The 15523-nt window shown below is 33.0% G+C and overlaps 2 protein-coding genes across 3 annotated transcripts; one reads left to right on the top strand and one right to left on the bottom strand.

Moving 5' to 3' along the window:
* Positions 1–588: 588 nt before the first annotated feature.
* On the top strand, positions 589–4777 carry LOC147403640 (chromatin remodeling protein EBS-like). 2 transcript variants are annotated; one of them, XM_086439292.1, is made up of 5 exons: positions 589–734; positions 823–1165; positions 1893–1961; positions 3011–3143; positions 4454–4777. In XM_086439292.1, the coding sequence occupies exons 1-5, from the start codon at positions 662–664 to the stop codon at positions 4478–4480; spliced, it is 645 nt and encodes a 214-aa protein (XP_086295418.1). In that variant the 5' UTR covers positions 589–661; the 3' UTR covers positions 4481–4777. The 2 variants fall into 2 exon arrangements, with proteins under 2 accessions (XP_086295418.1, XP_086295417.1); XM_086439291.1 differs by lacking the exon at positions 4454–4777 and adding an exon at positions 4258–4447.
* Positions 4778–5996: 1219 nt separating this feature from the next.
* On the bottom strand, positions 5997–12728 carry XBCP3 (xylem bark cysteine peptidase 3). Its single transcript, XM_086439289.1, has 5 exons — positions 12092–12728; positions 10201–10436; positions 9827–9964; positions 8345–8770; positions 5997–6269 (listed from the first exon to the last, which is right to left on the bottom strand). The coding sequence occupies exons 1-5, from the start codon at positions 12504–12506 to the stop codon at positions 6168–6170; spliced, it is 1317 nt and encodes a 438-aa protein (XP_086295415.1). The 5' UTR covers positions 12507–12728; the 3' UTR covers positions 5997–6167.
* Positions 12729–15523: the final 2795 nt, after the last annotated feature.

Here is a 15523-nt window from a genome sequence, read left to right on the forward strand (position 1 = left end):
GTAATAAAAAGTGGTGAACTCCACAATAAACAGTGGTGATTTCAAAAGAAAAAAAAAATGGTGAGCTCAACGTTGTAAATATGATCCATATTTTTAATTTTTTTTATTCATATTTTTAACTTCGATACTAAAAAAATATCTCAAAATACGCAAAATGCTTGAATCATAATTTCAAAATGAACACTCAAATATAAAATTTTAGAATTTTAACTTTTTTGATTTTTTTAATTATTAAAATAACTAAGAAAAATATATCTAAATATTCAAAATTAAGAATATATCATTCTTCATTCACAATAATAATTAAAAAAAAATTTAATATGATCGTAATTGTCGTTGAAAAATCTAATTATACGAAAAAGATGAGAAAAATGGTATTTCAAGTATTTCAAAGACATTACAATGTGAGAAGAGGTCCAAGGCAGGGAATCTCACGAAAGATAAATTTAATAAATGGATTATTAAGAGACCGCCCAAAAATTTGAGATTATTTAGAAAGAAGTCCCTCTTCTAGGGTCCTTTAAGTAATTTTCTCAATAAATAATCCCAAAGAAATGATATTAAAAGAAGAAAAAAAAAATCATTTAATTTCATAACCCGCGCAACAGCGAACGAGATTACCAGAAGTCGCTCTCCATGAATTTACTTCGTTGTTAAGGTCATGGCGAAAGCTCGAAAAACAACAGAAACCCTAGACTCGTACGCCATCAAAGGGACTAACAAAACCATTAAAGGTAAGAAATCTAACCAATTTAACTACGAAAATTTCTAACTTGCGCCAGCTTTGTATCCCCTTAACCTACGCAACATCCTTCATCACAGCCTATGACTGCGTTCTCATGAGATCTCCAGACCCATCGAAACAATCATACGTAGCTAAAGTGGAGAAAATCGAATCCGACTATAGAAAAAACGTGTGGATTCGTGTACGATGGTATTATCGTCCGGAGGAATCGATTGAAGGGCGGAGATCGTTTCATGGGTCCAAAGAGGTGTTTTTGTCTGACCATTACGATTTACAGAGCGCAGATACGATCGAAGGGAAGTGTTTCGTTCACAATTTGAAGGATTATAGCAAGCTTGATCCAGTCGGTAACGATGATTACTTCTGTCGATTTGAGTATAATTCATCTACGGGAGAAGTGTTTCCTGGAAAAATTACTGTGTATGTAGAAAATTTTATCTTTTTTTGACTTTTTATCCAATTTGATGAGAATTGAAAGAATTTCTATTTAGTTTAGAGAATTAAAAGGTTTAATTGTGTTATTTTTAAAATTTTACAATTTGAGAATCAATTTGATAAATTAAGTGGAAAATGGGATTTGGGAATGAATTTGGAAGGCTGGGTGGTTAGTTGCTCTCTTAATTTATTCAAAATAAGGGGAAATGTGAATGACATTGATTGAGGGCATCAAATTGAGGATCACTTTCGATTTCTTTATCTGGGGGTTGGGTGTCAGAATGTGGGTTACTCTTTATTTTGGATGGGTGTCCAAATTCATGCCTTCTTTCTAATTTATTTATCTTTTAATTAATTTTAATGCATTCTTTATTCAAGTATGTGAGGAAATGAGGTTGAATAAGGCAATGAGTATGGGTTTTTTATTTCTTTCAATTTGATGAATTGGAAATGTTCTTTTGACTACAGGAATTTCATTCTTGAAGTGTGGTTCGTTCCTATTATAATTGTTCAGTTTTTGGTGCTTTTAGCTATTTGGATTCGAGTGTTATGTGTTATGGTTCTTGTTGTTGATTGTTCATCACTTCATAGTTCATACAGCAATATGGGTCTCTTTTTCGCTTTTGGGTGATGGGTTCTAGTGGTTTTGAACTATTTATTTCTATTTGATTTGTATGAGCCTTCTCATTTATTGGTTAGTTTCTCATGGCAGCTACTGCAAATGTGAGATGCCTTACAACCCTGACTTCTTAATGGTTCAGTGTGAGAGCTGCCGAGACTGGTAAGTTTATATGTTATTGAAAATTGCTGTTTTCCTTCCCTTTCCATTTTCACGGGTGATAGTCTTGGACTTGGTTCAGATTTATGGAGAGAAAAATCCATTCAGAACATGTTGAAGATTATAGGAGTTTTAGCCAGGATATTTTTATGGGAATAAGATGTTTAGTTCATTATTTTTAATTTAATAAATTAAAAAAATCTTTGTTTATTATTGTTTTATTACAAAATTATTTGAGATTAATAAAAGAAACCCCGAGGAGTTCCTGCCATATTAATATTTCTATATGCAAATCTTTTGAAGATTATCTTTTTTGAAAAGGTGAACCCACCTACTTCATGGGCTACTAAAGAACATGTTTTTTATGTGATCGCCATTAAAAATAAACTTTATGGGTGATTATGAAATCATTTGTCATCAAGAGGTTCCAGTTAGTCAACCATCAGAAATAGCTAAGATTCAATCTGCTTATTTTCCCTAACCCGGGACAAAAGAAATCCAATTTAGGTTGAGGGTCAAGTATTGAGCAAACTTTATTAGTGTAATTTTGTTCAGTTCACCGTATTTGACCTGAGGATACATTTTATTTGCTTGCAGACTAAAAGAATCGAAAGTAGAAGGGCAGCGTGGTTATTTGTTATAGAAGTGAAATTATTTTATTTCTACCAGACAATGTTTCACAAGTAAAACTGTTATTATTGATTCAGATTTCCAGCTTTTTTATCGTGTTTGGTTGCCTATTTCTTTGTTTCACTAATAGGAGTTATAGGTGTGTGAATGACAAAGCCTTGTCTAAAAGTTGATTTTGCCATTTTCGAATGGATAAGTGTGTTCTCTGAAAAAGTGCTCTGTGATTATGGTTCCATAACTCTATTTTAATAGAATTTTCTCTTGCACTAGGCACCCATAATGTTGTAACATTCTGAATGATACTATATTGTCATTTTTTTTTCTTTTTCTCACTGGAGTAGGCATCCAGTTTATGGATAGAGGGCTATAAATAATAGATCTTTTATACCATTATAGTAATCAGATCACTACTTCTGCTCCAGGTTTCATCCTCCTTGTATAGATATGACCATAGAGGACGCCGAAAGACTAGATCACTTCTTCTGTCACAATTGTTCCTCCCAAGATGAAATGAAGTCGCATAAAAGCACTATTTCCAGAAACTCAGAGACAAAGGTATGCCCATTCCTTTAAATGATGAAGAAATTGTACGGTTCTATTTTTCTCCTGATACTATCTTTATCTTCATTATTAATTTACTTGCATATCAAGATGTTTGGTTTGGCCTTCTTTCAAATTTAAGACATCTTGTGCATTGATTCATCAATCCGTTAATGGAATCGTTGAATAATTGAGTGGGCCTGTCTGTCACATGTTCTTTGTAACTCTTTCGAACAAAACCGGATTGGCAATCATCTTGTGAGATCACTGAACACTGTATAAGTACCTTTCCTTCTAGTTTAAATGATAAAATTTTAGTCCCCCATTGCTGTTTGTACTGATGTTCGTGTTCATGCACACATTGCCTCTTTAAAACAATTATTTTGACTTTATTTCATCCAATGATCCTTAATTTCATGCTACTTGGAATATTCGAATGAGTTCTGAGACTGAAATGTTGCATCTTTCAAATATTCCAAACAAAAGTTAAGGCCATAGCTTTATGTTAAATTAAATCCTTAGATTGGGCAATGGTGGGAATAGGTCATTCATGATACCTTTAGTATTGTCATTATCGTCCTATGGTTCTAGATCAGTTATTCCTCGAAAACCTCTGTATCTATGAACTGACATCTTTATACCCTTAATGATTTGTGAAAACGTCTTCTTTGATTTATCATCACAATTGTTGTTACCAAGGTGTTTTTAAAGGCATCGAGGGTTTATGCCTCAATGTGTGCTTCCGGGCGAGGTGCACTCAGTACACCCTGAAATGTGAGGAAACATCAGAAGCATACCCCATGGGCCAAAAGTCGTATGGCGTACACCTATTTTCAGGCTTCCACTGTTTAAATAATGTTTTCTTAAATATCTATTTATACATATTTAACTGAATTCTTAGTTTTTTTTTCTCTTTAAAATCCACATCATTTAAAATGAGGAAAACCTGTTGTGCTCTGGGCTCTTATCTCTGGGCTCCAAAGACGAACCAATGAGATGATGTAGGCAAGAAGAGCAAAATTTGGATTTTGTCTTCTTTTTTTTCCTTATATATATATTATTTGTATTTTTTTTATAGTACTTATTTTTTAATAAAAACGTGCATAACATAGAACGTGGCTCTGGACAGAGTGGAATGGTGAAACAGAATCGGTTTAGCTGAGGAGAATGATGATTTCAGAAAAATATGCATGCCAGCACTAAATTCCATGCCTTAAAGCATGGCGAGTCAGGCATCTCGCCTCATGGCTTGACGTTTGAAAACACTGGTTGTTAATATCATATATTTCTTTCTAATAAAGTGCATGTTTGATGGTGGTTTTCAGGTTGATACTAAACGCCGAAGGAGGTGATGTAAAGTAGTAGACACACACATGGACTCATTAAAATTAGTGAGGTGAATTACATGTAGAATTGTGGGCTCTCTCCAATTTATGAGGGGATCGAAACCAGTTTGCACACTTATTTATTTGGTTTGTGGGTATGCAAAGTTCCTTTTACATGACAGTTTTTTATCTGTTCCAGGTGAAAAATGTACTCTTTTGGTTTGTACATAGGTTTGGCTTCAATATGATATAGATAGTCTTTTGGCCTATCATTTAATCATCCCAACCCCTTACTTGCAATTATTGGAGTAAATTTATTTTGTATTTGCTTGCCTCTCATCTTATTTATCTCCCACTGAACTTCTGTGATGAAGTAGATCGTGGGATCGACTCAATGCTGGGTTGCGTTGGGGGTGGACTGGGCATGTCCATGCAGGTGACAGTGGAGAGCCCGATTTAGGGATGTTGTAGGTGGTTCTGTTGTATGGAGTCACTAGGAGGTTCATTCACTTAATACTTCCAATCTCGTCAGAAATGTAGTGATGCACTCAGATTTATATGAAATAAAAGCCCTAAATCCAAATTTGTGTGTAAAAGAATATCAACAACTCACCGTAATGCTTTCACCTTGCAAGATTTGAAAGAGTTTACGAGCCTGTCGGACACATTAACGCTAAAAGTTGAAAAGCTAAAAAGTTTGTTTGGATTAATTAATTTTTTTTTAAATATAAATTCTTAATTAAAAAAAAATAGTTTCTAAATGTTATTTTCTCCTTGTATCCTTTTAACTTTTTTACTTTGTATCCAAACGGAGCCTAAGTCAAATTTAAAACGAGTCTAAATTAAAATAACATCTCCAATGATGAAACAGTGGAGGTTGTTAATGGAGGAAGAATGAAAGGTGACAAGAGAATCAGGATGAAGCAAGGAGAGGAGAATCCAATCAAATGAGGAACAAAATTGGGCTCAAATGAAGAAGATGATCTTGATTATGCGGTGTAGAAGCGTTTAGTGTTAACCATTTCTTTATTTATTTTTATTTTTTGTAAAAAAATAAATATATATCATAATGTCATTTGGTAATTTAACTAAGGAAATATTTTTTTGATCCTTTTGAAAAAGTTAAAAAAAAAAAAAAAAAATTTAAAGCATCTTAGTTCAGTGCCAGTCAACCATGGCCCTTAAATATATCGATTTGTGGGTCACACATAAAATAACCTTTGATTGTTGCATTTTGGAATATGTGATTAACCTTAGCTGAGCTTATTTGAGATTAATCTTAGTTCAGTTTTTTTCATAATTAAAAAAAAAAAAAATTGTCTTTATTCTTTTATTTGAGGTTCACAATTAGGCTAGTAAAATTGCAAATGTGACTGTAAAATGGTTACCCATTTCGGTAAAAATAAATAAATATCAAAATGCATACATGGCTCTTTTGAAAAATATTTTTAAAACATGGCTGGGCCAGTAATTTTGACCTCATACATGACTGTTTTGGTAGTTTCCCCAAAAAGAAAATAAAGGAGTTATATAAGTTAGGCCATGCATGAAGGTCCCCCATTATCAAATTTGTGTAATTAAATGTCTCACAATATTTCAAACCTGATTATACAATAATCGCACGTAGAACTACAAACAGTTTTTCAATGTATAACATAGACTTATGTAATAAGAGTAAAATAAGAAAAATAAATTGCGTTACAAAACCTAGATTCTACAGATTCCAAGCCTCAAAAAGAGAATTCCAACCTCCAAGCTTCCCAAAAGAACCTCTCTTCCTTTCAAGTCCTTTCACCATTGTTGAATTCCCGGTACCCTGCAGACATGATAAACCTTGAAGTGAGGCAGGAACTATACTAAAAGGAAGCTCTAATACATTTTAGTAGAACCCATCACCAATCACATATAACCATTCGTTGCCATGCTAAGTTCAATGTAGAACCCATCACCAATCATATATAACCATTCGTTGCCATGCTAAGTTCAATGAAGACCGATTATATAGCTTTAATTTGAAAGAAATATTCAAGTTGAAGGTTGTAAAAGAGAGAGAGGAAGACCAAGATGAATATGGATGGAGACAGTGAAAGTAGTTATGAACACTCTCTTAATAATAGAAGACTTGGCTTTTGACAGAGTGAAATGGATGAATAGTATTTGGTTATCCGATCCCATATCTTTGGGATAAGGCTTTGTTGTCGTTGTTATAACAACACGCCTAGTTCAACTTATTATGAAACCCATGCACTTTCTTTCCTACCTCTTTTTTCTAAAAATAAAAATGAAAAAAATAAAAGAAATAAAAAATAAAAAATAGTGACAACTACCATTAATACCAACAATGTAAGAAGGATACGAGCATGTGTTGGTATTTGAGACATTGTGCCACGCGAGTGATCCCCAAAATATGACATGTCTTCGCAGTTTATTCCATTTCTTGAGAAATATATATTTTTAGTGTTCATATGACTGCGTGAGAAAATGAATTTCCCAAAAGAAAATGTGATTTTGTAGGACAATCATTTTTTTATGAGAATAAACAAAATTTCTATCCTCGTGAGAGGATACCCCGATCCAATCCCCTATGAAAATGATTTTCTCATCAGAGAGGGAAAAACCTTAATTCTAATGTTGTCGTGCCAATACCCCCTCCACAAAACTAAAAACAAAGTCTCTCACTAACATTTTTCTAGGTGAAATCTCTGGCAAACATTTCCAAAGGAAATCCAGTTTCTCATGATTTCCCTAAGACATTTTTTTTCTACAATCACACAAAATAAAATAGTTTAGTTCATATTAAATACACATGTAGAAAAAAAATGTATTTAGATAAGTTGATACATACTCTAAGATATACTCGAAAAAAATTTATATATGAGTGATAATTGAAACAGAAGTATCTGAATAAATTAAGAACTCCTTGGTGAAGTATGTTGTATGTCGGCATATAGAAGGTGTTCTGTACTGTAAATTCTTAGAAAGAGGAGTTCATTGTTATATGCGAAATAAAGCACGAATGATCTTCAAGAAAAAAAAGGGTAATATTTTGGGAAAAAAGGGAAATTGAAAATAGAAATATTAGCCTACATGAATAGAAAATCAAAAGGAAAGCAAACTATGTAACAAAGACATGGGCATGTGTAGCTGTACGATGTTGGTATGCAATGCAAAAAGCTCTAACACCCAGAAATTGATATGCTGACATTTCTGTGCAGTTTATTCCGTATGTTAAGAAATAAACTTCAAAAAAAATAAAAAATGGTACAGGTTAAACATACAATATATAAAAAATATATTTAGATAAGTTGATATATACCTAAATAATCTGGTTGTGAACCATCACATAAAAGGTATCCAACGCTAAAAGTCTTAGAAAATGGAGTTCGTTGTTGTATAGGACGTTTGAGTTGGATGAGTGAAAAGACTGGGAAAGATAAATTAGAAAAGAATGCATCGGAAAAAAGTGTAGGAGTATCTCCAAGGCAATAAACCAATAGATAGTCGGTTGAGAAGGTTTGGGCATGCTAAACAACAGCTGATTGCAGCACCAGCCAGAATAAATATTCAGTGGAAGGTCTTAAAAGAGCGAGAGGATGACCCAAAAGAACGTGGATGGAGACGGTGAAAGCAGATATGAACTCACACTCAATAACAAAAGATTTGGCTTTGGCCAAGAGTGGAATGGGCTCATTTAGCAAACCCCGGATCTTTGGGAGAGGCTTTGTTGTTGTTGATCATCAAGTAAAAGAGTGAGATTTAGAAAAATGAGAAATTGGAATTACCAAAGATTAGCCTACATTAGAAAATCAAGCTAATGAAGAGAAGAAAATGATGAAAAAATGATCACTAAAATAATCAGACAAAAGCTATTTAAGAGAATACAATACAGACCTTGAAGCATAGCTTATTTTTGGTATCACAAACTGGATAATCGTGTGGGCAGCAGAAACGATGGTCCTTGCAACACACAGCAGAATTGACCTCGCAACATTTCCAATGAAAACAGATTCCCAAAAGGCGCCAAGTGCAACAACAGGTTTCCCCTGCTCCGCAGTACGTAAGAAGACTGCATTTTGTGGGACTTGGTGCCGGAGGGGGGTTTGGACTAGTTTTAATTGGGTATGAAGCTAGCGTGTTTATACCACAGATCCCTAGTTGATCACCAGTGTTACGTGCCATGTGCATGTACCCATCCATTCCCCAACTCTTTCCCCATGAATTCTTCAAAATCCAGTAATCAACCCCATTTTCTGACCCATACCCAACAATCAATACTGCATGATCCAAAGATGTTGAGCATGGCCCATTGAAGATCCCCTGTCATGGAGAAACATTAAGAGAATCACTTCTAAAAGAATTGTGATTGCGATATCGATAACTTGGTGATAGTTTTCCAAGAAGTGCTTTTTGGGGTTTTGAAGTGCTTCCAGAAGCTATGGAGTATCTCGTGAAAGACAACATCAACATGGACCCTTTGGTTATTAATGTGAAAATTTTGGACATTTTGATCTTTAACTTTAAACTGTAACAACATTTCGGGGGTGTTTTGATTATTAACTCAAAAATTATGAATATTTTCGTACAAAGGAAGACTTTTTTTTCCCACAGCAGCTAGAATCCAAGGGATGGTCCACTCAACTTTCGTTTCTAACTCACCTTTGTGTTCTGGCTCCTGCAGGAATTTGAAAGCCGATTGCATATCCAATGATAATTTGATTTCTGAAAAGTACTTTTTGTTCGCGCAGGGGAGCTAAAAGTTGCTTCCCAGAAGCATTGTCAAGTGGCACCAAAGAACATCTCTAACCAGGCCCTTCAAAAAAGCTTCTTTCTTCAAATTTGAAGGGGACCCACCCACCTTTAAATCACGATTCACCCTTTTGAACAACTAATTCATTCATATAAAACAAAATGAAAAAATAAGAAGAAAAAAATTTCACATTTCCCACTTGACATTTGAGAATCCAATGGTAGGAGATGGGTTGATTTAAAAGATTTTTTTTTTCAAAAGCACACAAAAGGTATTTAAAATTTGTTGGTGGGTTGATTTACAAGTATTACCTTTATCGAAAGCATTTAAAATAAGTTGGGGAAAATTTTCAAGGACAAAAAATGGAAATGCAGAGAGAAATTAGTATACTTAGGGGAGTCTTTTAAAATCACCCCCCCCCCCCCCACCAACCCCCATATTTGATGACAAAAATAGAGATATAGAGGGGGCCTTTAAAGTTTGAAGACCAGTTGGATTTTGCAAAAGCCCCTCTAAATTTAAAGATGTGGAGACCAGTTAGAGATGCTCTAAGACCTTCATAATCACAGATTTTGGTTTACTACATGAAATTTAGTTTGTTAACGCAGTTGGTTATGAAGAATCACCTTTGAGTAAGACTGGAATGCTCTCTCACTGCCACATATGCCTACACTCACAGGTTGAGAAGCAACGGCCTGCATTATTTCTTCCTCCTTTGATGGCAAGTCAGTGTAGCCATCGATTGTTACAACGTGCCTTTTTAACTGTAAGAATACACAGAACAGAAACTTAGAAAAGCAGAACAAAAATACTAATAATAATAATAAAATGCTGATCTACTTCTATGCCAACACTGGGTGAGAAGTGATTCAAACCCCCACACTTACAAGAATCGCAGGAATAGATCTATGACTAGCAACTCATGTATTCTTAAATGGGGGAAACAAATCATAATTGTAAGACAAAGATAGCATATATGGAAAAATATTGAAGCGGGTACCTTGTTTTTGTTGCAGCTTGTTCCTTTAGCTTGATAAGGGTAATCCTTCTCAGTGTCAATTCCTTTATTGTCTACAACAAATTGAAATGCATAGTCCATGAGTCCACCTCCACACCCACTATTGTAAGTTTTGTCGCAATCTACTAACTCTTGTTCAGAGAGGCTAACGAGAGACCCTGAAACAATCTGATTTATGCCTTCAATTGCCCCCGTGGCTGAGAAAGCCCAACAAGCACCTAGAAAAGAAAAACTGGTAAAAAAAAAATTCTTCGTGAATTGCAAGGAAATGAAGTAAACAAGTAGGTATTCTATGATGTATAGGTAAAACTGAAATTTAAACATTCCTAGATGATGAAATTGTTATGAAAAACAAAGATAACAGTTTTAACTCCAACAATGTTGAGCATTTAGCATTGATAACACTTTGTTCAAATTCTTTTATGAATACTGATTTGTTACAGTTTAATGGACAAACATGGTTCATATTCCTAATTGCAAATAGTACGGGTAAGGCAACGATGATGGTGATGCTTCAGATGATGGTGATGTCCATAATGATGAAAAGAAAAGCTACCAAATGGGGTAATAATCAAAGCCCGGTCATGGAAGTAAATCGCATTAACCACGGAGTAGCTAGAGCAAACCATTTGAGTACACATGGCCCTGAAATGTCGACACTTTTGGCTGTACCGATGAAGACCCAATATCCAACCATGAAATACTTGCAGCTAAGATCAAAAGGGAAGATAGGTTGGGTCACTCAATCCCGTCTACCTTCTTTGGGAGCATCATCATCATCATCAAAACCTTTTTCTAAATAGCGGTTGAATGTTGTTCCTCCATTCAATTCTATCTGAAGTCATGTCTTTTGTTGATTATAGTTTGTTCAAATCTGTTCTCATTACATCAATACACGTTATTTTTTATTTTTCCTTTCTCTTTCGGAACCTTTAACTTGCACATTCCTTCTAACTAGGGTTATAAATGGCCTCGGTAGAAATAGTAGACACGTGGATGTCGTGAAGTCCTTCAATTGGGATCATGAATTGTTGGTTTGATAGGGTTGTCCATTTGGCCTCCATCCTTTTAGCACACATCCAATTATGAATTCTCCAATTGGGAGGAGTCAAGAGTCGTAGCGACATTGAGAGTTGTTGTGGTACTAGGAGTATGCAACAACCAACTAAACCTCTATAAAAAAAAGCTGATAACGCATGAGAAAGATATAGAACTTCTCTCTCCTCTCCTGCATCTTCTCTCTAAGCTTACTGGTATGCAATAGGATTCTATCTAGTACCCTAGGGGCAACGTCAACAAAAACAGGTTTGAGGTATTTCCAAACTCTGGCAACTAGGGACAACATGAATTGACTCTTAGTTGACTATTCCACAACAAGTACGCATCCTAACACAACATGAATGGCCATCAAAAAACACATTTTTGGATTGAAAAATAATAATAATAATAAATTACAAGGGAGAAAAGTTAGCATGTTAGAATTTTCGAGTTAAAATACCTAAAAATTCTGAAATTTGGTCTCATATAGATACTATATTAATGCCTTAATTTCGAAAGAGCTACATATTGAAAGCTTTTTGAAAACTGGTATTATCCGAATCAAACAATAACAAGCATGATTTTCCAATTTTCTAATTCAACCATTAAAAAACAAAATCTTGTTAAGAAAATAGAAAATTCTCGTATGGGTATTCAAACTTAACATCAGAGATTGTCAAGCAGGAGGAATTCAACCCATCAAACTTAAATTTAATCAAATAATTTACATATTAGGATGCATAAAAGAGAAAATTCTCATTTGGTTATTTAATTCCGATAGCAATTTGCTAAAAAAAAACAATGAAATTTAAAGAACTTAAATTCACACAGATACCACAGCTAGCTTGATCTTTCACAGGTGTGACTGCTCCTTTCTTCCTCCAATCGATCGAAGACGGAACGTCACGCAAGACACTAAACCCAGTTAGCTGCGAGTTCGATCGATCGAGGTTGGACGCAGCTAAGCTGAGACCAAATCTAGAAGACTTGAATTCATGGTGGGTAAGATCAGCAAAGGCATTGAGAGCAAGGGTATAAGTGGAATTTTCCATATTGTTGTGGTTGGTAATAAAGGCGAGGTTGTCTTCAAAGACTGAGAATCTGTAGAGCTTCTCTTCTTCTGAAGAGTAGTTCTTCCCATGTTGTTCACACCAAGAGTTGAAGAGATCAGAAGTGAAGGAAGAGAGGCAGATATGAAGATGGAGACTAAGAAGAAGAAGAAGAGTAAGAGTTGACCAAAAGAAACCCATTAGAGAGAGAGAGAGAGAGAGAGAGAGAGAGAGAGAGAGATGATTTGAGTCTGTTTTTAGTGTTGTTTGGGAAGAATTCCAGGAGTGTGGGCAAGAAAGATCCACAGATGTCGAGGCACCTAGTTTTGTTTTCGATGATTGAACGTGCGAGTCCCACGTGTTCGTTTCTTGATCGTGTACTTCTCTCTGTTTCTGAAATTTTAGACAGACCGAAGAAGAAGAAGTAGTCAAATTGGATTCGTCTGTCCATGGTTTTAAAACTCGTTTTGGCATCTCGTCTCGTCCGTGAACGAGACCGAGTCGTCTCAGACGAGTTTTCCGATAGGTTTGAGATGTCTCGTTCAACAATGAGAAAAATGAACGTTGGATTTTAAATCTCGCCCAATACATTGACTCATCCATTCATTTCATTTCGTTGTTGGGCGATACTGAGACGACTTGAGCAATAAATCTCAATCTTCGACAAGTTTTAAAAATCATTTGAGACTTGACTCAAATGATTTTAAGATGATCATAAGATATTGACTACAATTAAAGAGATCTTATCAATAAAATTTTCATTTATCTACGATCTAGTTATAGTTAACAATCCATTCTATAATTCTTCTTATTACCTCCTGTGGGAAAATAATATCACAAACAAAAGAATTGTAAAGTACGAAATAATATAAGAACAAAAAAATAAGGCTCGTTCTAAAACAAATGCAGACTTTCCACTCAAATTGGTCATTTTTGACAGTGATCGATAGAAAATATTGGAAAATACTATGATTGAGATTTGTTTGTTTTTTTCTTCTTTTTTATTCAAAGATCTAAATAATTACTCGTCCTAATTTCAATATCATTTACAAATGAGGTGAGATGAGGATCAAAGTCTATCATCATCAAATGGTAGTTGTAAATGTGAGCAATACAATATGAAGAAAAGATCTTTAATTTGAATGCTTTCAGCTAGTTTTTTTCTTTTTTTTATATTTTTATTTTAGCGGACCATACGTACCAACCATCTTAACAAATATTCGACAATTAAATCTAATTACTTTTATGTGGAAGTGTATATAAAAATTTGAAGGTGTGACCTGGAGAGCAAATCTAATCATCATTACCATCTTATTTAATTAAATCCTTGATGGTATGCTTTCAGCTAATTATTCTTAGAATAATTTATGAATTAGATACGAATTTCTTAGGTGCTAATTTTTTTCACCTTAAGACTATGAAATATGTTTTCCTAGGATTATTAGAACACATTGCAATAGAATTAAAAATGTAATTTTTCTTTTTTTTTTTTAAAGTTGAAAAGTTAAAAAATTTGTTTGACTTTATTTTAAAAAGTAAAAATATTAAATTTTTGAAAATCAAAAGGAAACAACTTTATACTTTTAAAAGTTATTTTCTTCCACTATTATTTTCTACGTTTTATATCCTAACAAGGTTTTAATATAAGATTTATCTAAAAATATACTTATTAAACATAGATACAATAACACAATAAAAAACTAAAATGAATGCTATAAATTAATTCACTTGATTGATTTTATACTCTACCATATAATACTATTTTCAATTGCACAATAAACTTTTATCATAATAAATAAATGAGAATATTTCTTTTATGAAAATACATGATTTATACATGGACATTTAGCATAAAAATTCCATAGGTTTATAGAAATGGCAAAAAAGGGTCACTTTTTTTTTATACTCAAAATAGTGTGATTTGCTATAATAATTCATGTTTTTTTTTTATAGAAATAGCATCATCTACAATTTCTTTAATAAACCTTTAAAAATAATCTTCTAAATTGTAATTTCCCCCATCTTAAAGAGAGAGAGAGGAATGCTAACGTCAAAATACTTAATAAGGATGTTAGCATTGTCTAGCATTTTTTTCCCAATAATACCCCTCTTTATTTTATCTTTTACTGAAGAGACAAGGGTGTATTGGTCTTTTACATAATAAATGCTTGTTTACATAATAAATATTAGGGAGAACGACTCTGAAGGACTCTTTTATAGAAAATATGTATTAAACAGTCCACTAATAAATAATACAAATCATTTAAGTCCTACTTAATCAAATATTAGTTTCTTAAAGATCGTTGGAAGATTTTTTTAAAGAAAAATACCTGAAATACTCTTTTAACAATTTTACAAAGTGTTTGATCTAAAAATATTGGGAGTCAAATAAAAAACTTGACCAATTTACTTAGTTATTAATATTTTTGTGAAAAATAAAAAAAATTAATATTTTATTTATTAAAACTATTCATAAATTTAATATAATTTTATTTGACTCATTTGTGTCGAGTTGCTAATTTTGAGTTGAATCAATTTGATGAACATTCAAGTCGAGTTTTAAAATTTAAAATTATTTATATATTTTAATAAATCTAATATACATAAACAATTTTATTTAGTTAATAATAAATCTATGTGATTTAAAGATAATTAGTTTTAGTAAGAGAAACAAGTTTTTTTTTTTTTGTTTTTTTAGTTGATCAATGAAAGATGACCATTGTTAAGAGGCAAGTCATTGATTATAAAACATAGGAGTAGTTCAAAACTTCTCAAATTAACATGTTTTTTCAAAAAAAAAAAAAACTTCAAAAATCATTGAAAGGGCAATTATGGTGTTTTTACTCCAAAAATCATTTTTAGACTAATATTTGATAAAATTAGGTATTAAAGAGCCCATAATTTTTTAGAGGGGGATTTTTTGGTATATATTTTAAAAAATAGGTCTTTCTAGTCGTTGTCCCTAAATATTATACGCATTTAAGTATTTTGAATCAAATATCTTTTTTTTTTTTTTTTTGTAATAAATGATTTGGCAATCAATGTCAACATAATAAACGCATTTATTAATGGCATAATAAATGTATTATTGCTTAAAAGACTAACATGAGCTTGTCCAATGCTTATTTTTTCAACAATACCCCTCCTTATTTTGTATTTTAGTGAAAAGACAAGGATATGTTAATTTTTTATACGATAAATACATTTATTATGCTATT

This window comes from Akebia trifoliata, chromosome 4 (assembly GCF_017979445.1).
Source record: "Akebia trifoliata isolate Shusen 1 chromosome 4, ASM1797944v1, whole genome shotgun sequence".
Classification (NCBI taxonomy): Eukaryota; Viridiplantae; Streptophyta; class Magnoliopsida; order Ranunculales; family Lardizabalaceae; genus Akebia; species Akebia trifoliata.

Bases quoted from the DNA above. Each gene is read 5' to 3' on its own strand.
- LOC147403640 (XM_086439291.1), top strand. From the start codon at position 662: ATGGCGAAAGCTCGAAAAACAACAGAAACCCTAGACTCGTACGCCATC. The intron at 1,962-3,010 runs GTAAGTTTATAT...CTTCTGCTCCAG, and splicing joins TGTGAGAGCTGCCGAGACTG to GTTTCATCCTCCTTGTATAG. The intron at 3,144-4,257 runs GTATGCCCATTC...GGCTCTGGACAG, and splicing joins CCAGAAACTCAGAGACAAAG to AGTGGAATGGTGAAACAGAA.
- XBCP3 (XM_086439289.1), bottom strand. From the start codon at position 12,506: ATGGGTTTCTTTTGGTCAACTCTTACTCTTCTTCTTCTTCTTAGTCTC. The intron at 9,965-10,200 runs GTACCCGCTTCA...GTATTCTTACAG, and splicing joins CAAGCTGCAACAAAAACAAG to TTAAAAAGGCACGTTGTAAC. The intron at 8,771-9,826 runs GTGATTCTTCAT...TCTCCATGACAG, and splicing joins CATTCCAGTCTTACTCAAAG to GGGATCTTCAATGGGCCATG.